Source organism: Sphaeramia orbicularis, chromosome 9 (genome assembly GCF_902148855.1).
Source record: "Sphaeramia orbicularis chromosome 9, fSphaOr1.1, whole genome shotgun sequence".
Lineage (NCBI taxonomy): Eukaryota > Metazoa > Chordata > Actinopteri > Kurtiformes > Apogonidae > Sphaeramia > Sphaeramia orbicularis.
Window position 1 is genome coordinate 39,981,489 of NC_043965.1, and position 6,000 is coordinate 39,987,488.

The window sequence follows — 6,000 nt, forward strand, 5'->3', positions numbered from 1 at the left end:
ATTTTTTAGTGCAAAAAATAACATTAAATGATGAAACTATTTCTAAATTTCCAAAACAAAAAAAAGATGTGAATAACTGGAAAAAACAGAAATTTCTGAAGAAAAATAAGTGCAATTTTATCAACATTATGCCTCAACTTATGATTTATACATGTGCATTACAGATCGGATCTACCAAGACACAAAATAGGACTTAAATAAAATTGCACTTAAACACTTTAGACATTCCAGGTTGTTCATATTTGTTCAGGTTATTGACATTTTACTGTTAAAGGATATCAGAATTTAATGTTCTTTGCAATAAATCAAAGACAAAAAATTGGTGTTGCTGTTATTTATAGGAATAATATCATATTATTTTTCTCACATTAAACCAAGAAGAAAATTTGGACTCATTATTTCTAGGTTATTATGCTATTATTTTTGAGTTTGATGCCCTTGACTGTTAATGTCTTCAGGGTAATTTTTGCATTTTGCACTTTGTAAATTCATCTTGCGGGCCAGATTTGAACTTTTGGCGGGCCGGTTTTGGCCCCCGGGCCGCATGTTTGACACCTGTGATATACACCATCACTCATATGTATGGAGAGACACACAACCTTACAAATCCATATTTTAAAGGTCATGCATGTACAACATTCAAGTGCATCTATCTATCTATCTATCTATCTATCTACACACACAGATGTTGGGTTTCAATGTGTTTAAACCTGACTAATATAATTTTTAACTCTCATATTGTAATTATTTGTGTTAGAGGTTCAAAGTATAAGATTTGGGAAATGTAACTAGTAAAGGATTCTTTTTTTCTTCTTCTTCTTCTTCTTTTTTGTGTTTTATAATAATATTAAAATGAACTACTTAAAGCTACTGAGGGAGAGAATCCTCCACGTTTCCAAGGAACCTCTTAATGGATTTCTGTTCGTCTTTTTTCTGTTTTTATGGTCGGTTGCATTCAGTGTGCAGCTATATTATCAGCCTAGGCTTAACATCCCCTTAAACAAAAAGCCCAGAATGGACAAACCAAACACTGACTTTAATGACAGCCTTTTTTTTTTTTTTGTTTGCCACCGTAAGAATGAATGAAATGAGTCTGGTTCATAACAACCTGCATTATCACCCCTAAACTCCACTAAATTTACACAACAAATCTTTAAAAGACATCACATCATCAGCAGATTTATCTATTGCTCAAACCGCATGCACGCATCTAATTTCCCTTCATCCTCATTTCCATCAGACACTCTCCCATTGATAAATACTGTTCCTACATCAGTGTTCACAGAGAGGACAAAAAGGCACAGATATAGAAATAGAAAACATGTAATTTCCCAGCAGAGTCGCTCGATTCTGGCTATAGGCACAGCTTGCATTATGTACAATTACTGACTGCTTTTAGCCAGGCTGCCTCATATTACTGCAAATCCACAGGCTGTATTTCTGTTAGGATTTGATTCTGCATCCACTGAAGCATCAAGGATGAGTGTTGGAGGGGCGTTCCACTCAGTGAGCAACCCCAGAGCTACCAGCAACATGTGGAAGTCAACAGGGAACCCACTAAATGGGAATCATGGAGAAGGCACAGTACATGGATCTACTTTTAGCCCTAAAAATAACGGAAAAAACTGTAAACATGGCAGTTTTCTCCCTAAATATACTGTATACTCATAGTCTTTGGAAACCACACCAACTAAACAAGTTCTTTGTGCATCAGTATTTAATGCTGTAGGACAGGGGTGTCAAACTCATTTTAGTTCAGGGGCCACATACAGCCTAATCGATCTCAAGTGAGCTGGACCAGTAAAATAATAACAGTGAAAAAAGTCAAATTATATTATGAAAATATTTACATCAACAAAGTTTCCTTCCAAATCTGAATAACATGAACAATCTGAAATGTCTTCAGAAAAATGAGTGGAATTTTAACAATATTCTGCCTCAGTTACACATGTACATTACAATTTACATGACAATGACAAACACACAAAACATTTAGTAACGAGCAAAATGTTGTTAAAATGACATTTGCTTCTCTAAAGACATTTCAGGTTGTTCATGTGTGTTTAGGTCTTTCCCATTTTTTGTAGAAGGATAGTTTATAAATGTAAATATTTTCATGTAATTTTACTTTTTTTACACTAAAAAAAGAAAATATTTGACATTTTCATTATTTATAGGTTATTATGAGACTATTTCACTGGTCTGACCCACTTTAGATTGAATTGGCCTGTATGTGGAACCTGAATTAAAACTATGTTGACTCCATTGATTTTCAATATCTACTGTGTAATTTTTGCATTTCACACATTCATCCCAGGGGCCAGACTGGACCCTTTGGCGGGCCGGATTTGGCCCCCGGGCCACATGTTTCACACCTGTGCTGTAGGATCTTATTAGTGGAGGGTTAATAATTCAGCATTTTTATTTATTTATTTTTGGGTTTTTTTTGGTGAAACCTCCTCAATGCTTTATATTTCTCAATGGAAATTTTTTATGTATATTTTACAGTTTTCCCAAAGTAAAAATATAAAATAGAATGTGTATCAACAGTCCGATCATAATGTTTTAACTATTTTGCGTCTCTCAATAATAATAATAATAATAATAATAATAATAATATTTTTTTTTTTTTTATTTATAAGCGACTTTCAAGACACCCAAGGATACTGTGCAACAAGATAAAGCAGACAAGGTATAAAATACAAAGAAATAAACAAATAGATAAAAGAATAATTACGATATTTAGAAATGAAGATGTAAAATTTAATTACTTAACTTAAATTTCACATCACTTGTTTAGTCAATAATAGTAAAAGTCACTGCTTTCCCTCTGTTTATGTACTTTCTGTGTTACCTGTCCAGAGCGATGGCAGTCATCGAGTAGATACTGGCAAAGACAGCAGCAATCGGAAAGAAGTTATGGAAGCGACAGTAGACCAATCCGAAGTACCATTCATTGTGCACGGCGTAGGTGAAGTTGATGACTGTGTTGAAGGCGGACATGGAGGCTTCGGCAAACGCCAGGTTCAGCAGAAAATAGTTGGTGACAGTCCTCATGCGTTTATGCGCCATAATAATCCAGATTACTGTAACATTACCTACCACAGACACGATCACTATACAGCTGTACGCAATGGCCCACAGGACAATTCTCCACACTGGTTGCACAAACTGGTTCCAGTAAACAGTTCCGTTATTGGTGTCGTTTGGGCTGTTGGTCCAGTTTGACACATCAGTGATATTGAATAAAGGATCCATTTTTGCTATTGTGGACCCAAAGTTACTAGAAAACCACTGAATTACTCGCTAATGCATTACGCAAAGGACTGCAGATCCTTGTGCCAAAACAAATGTGAAAGTGTGCCAGCCGCACTTACGCACACACTACATAACTGTAGTCTGTCTAATGCCCACTTAGAGACTCCGCTGTCTTCAGAATAGTGCACTAAGGAACTCAGCGCAAGTATTTTACGCGCAAATTGTGGGAAAATTCTCTATGCCTTATGAACTTTTCGCTGTGCGTAAAGCGCGCATTTTACGCACAGAAGAACAGCTCTGTTTCTAAAAGCCCGGACACATTTCGAAGCTGTGCTCAGTCCTCTCTCCCTCAGCGGATCTGCGCTCCCTCCTCCTGTTCTGTTCCTCTGCACAAAGTGAACGGCAGCGCACCAGTTTATGGAGCGTGCCGACGCGCACCCGTCCAATAGGCGAGCTCTGTGATTAGAATTATGGATGAGCCAGGTAAATTATTCCATCTATCCGTTCCAGACCGCATCAGGGAACCGATATGTTTATCATTCCTAAACACCTTTCACACATTTAACCCTTTCATGCACGAATAATAATAATAATAATAATAATAATAATAATAATAATAATAATAATAATAATAATTTATTTGTGAAGCGCTTTCAATCAAAGTGCTGTACAGATATAAAATCAATCACAATAAAACATAAACACTAAAAACATTAACACAGTAAAAACAAATCAAGACATATAACACAGAGTAAACAAGTGGGTCTTGAGCTTTGCTTTAAACACATCCACAGAGCATGCCTGCCTTATGTCCAGAGAACCTTAATCAAAATTTTTTCCTGAATGTTTTTATTCCTCTTTAGGCACGAAAAAAACAATGTGATTTGACTTTTTTTTCCTGAAAAATAAATAAATAAAATAAAAATAATTTTAAAATTGTTTTAAAAATACATTAAAAAAAAATAATAATGAAAAAAAAAAAAACAAAAAACTCTTATGAACCTATTTTTCATGAAGTTGCAAAATGTCCACTCAGCTGGACACCACACGGTTAATTTTTGACGCACAGAAACATGTATTTACTGATAAATTGTGTGAAAACTATGGGGAGGGCTTGTGATTCTGGGGGTTTATGCTCAGGAGAGATCTACATAATGTTACCAATTCATGTCAGAAAGATATGTAGTGTCTTAAAATTTTAATAAAGATATGTGCAAACAAACAAACAAACAAACAAACAAACAAACAAAAAACAAAATAGAACAACAAAACCCATGAATATACAAGAGAACAGCTGTAGAATAGCTGTCCACTGTAGTGACCAGTATGCATGAAAGGGTTAATTTGAGCATAAACCCTGTATATAGAAAACAATACACAAGCAGGGGAATTGTGACATAATAATGAGAAGAGGCAGAAAAAGAAAAACAAGACTCAACAGTTGTTTGACAGAACTACAAACACTTAAATTGTGAAGTGTAGCCGCACAAGTGGCATTTTCTGGAGGAGGTGGTGTGATATGTGGTGAGGTGCCACAGTCTTTGAATGCCCCTGCCGTCTATACTCACTGCCCCCTCTTGTGGTTTCACTATGTGGACTCTGTTTGGACACCAGCTGCCTTACAAGATCCTGTAACACAGTGGTTCCCAACCTTTTTTGGCTCGTGACCCCATTTTAACATCATAAATTTATGGCGAGCCCAGACATTAAAAACTGACTTTTTTTTTTTCTTTTTCTAAAATTATGTTAGTTTTGATCATGTAATAGTTTGCTATACTATGTTGCAAATAAACGTTAATTTTAGACAACATTTAGTCTATATAATGTATATTATTATGGACAGAGGCAGTAAATCCAGGTGTAGATTACTGCACAAAGAGAGAATTTATTTTCCTTGGTCAGGATATGTACAGTCAGTCCAGCTGTGATTTACAAGGAGGACAATTAATACTGAACAAACATGAACTCAAACTATGAATTATGAAAGAGCTGCAGCATCTGAAACTGACCACAATGAACATTTGACATATAAACAATAGGCCTATAACGGTACACAAAATTTTCGGTTCGGTACATTTTTGGTTTTCAAAGCCACGGTTCGTTTTTTTTAGGTTCGGTACGGGAAGACAGAAAACCCCTCAAAATGTCTAATAATACATTTATGAATTTTTTTTAACATTTATCCTCCAATTTTTGCAGACAATAGAATATAGAAAAAGAGGAATAATATAATTCTACTGCTACAAATGAAATAGAAAATAAAATAAATTATTAATATTACTAAATGTATTTTAAACATTTGTATTGCACTTTTCCCTGAAAGGTAGTTTCAAACAAACAAGAAAAATCTAATCACAGTTCTGTCAGTTCACATTCTGCAGAAAAATAACAAAAAAATTCCACATGAAGTGCAACATTAACAAGAGGGTAAACTGGTATTCTGTTTAAACAAACTGAAGAGCAACACTGACAACACAATGAACCAAATGATTTATTTTAGGACAGAGAACAAACTGTGTTGTGTGCCTGTGTGCACGGGGGATTTTTTTTTTTTTTTTTTTGTCAGAGCCGGGGGAAAGAGGGGGCGCAGTTATATACCTGGGGGTGCGGTCCATAACTAACATAACGAACGCTGTCGTGAAACGAAAGTGAAACTTTACATACTTTCAACGTTCTCTTTATTCCTCTGTTATACAGCGTGGGTGATAGACAGACAGACAGACAGACAGACAGAGCTAGTGT

General features: G+C 35.4%; 1 protein-coding gene across 1 annotated transcript in view; it reads right to left on the minus strand.

Moving 5' to 3' along the window:
- The window catches only part of tacr1a (tachykinin receptor 1a), a 167,233-nt gene extending 163,754 nt beyond the window's left edge, over positions 1-3,479 (minus strand). Inside the window, exon 1 of the mRNA XM_030142516.1 lies at positions 2,855-3,479. Within this exon, the coding sequence (XP_029998376.1) occupies positions 2,855-3,258 (404 nt within the window). The 5' untranslated portion in view covers positions 3,259-3,479. The remainder of the gene's footprint in view (positions 1-2,854) is intronic.
- Positions 3,480-6,000: the final 2,521 nt, after the last annotated feature.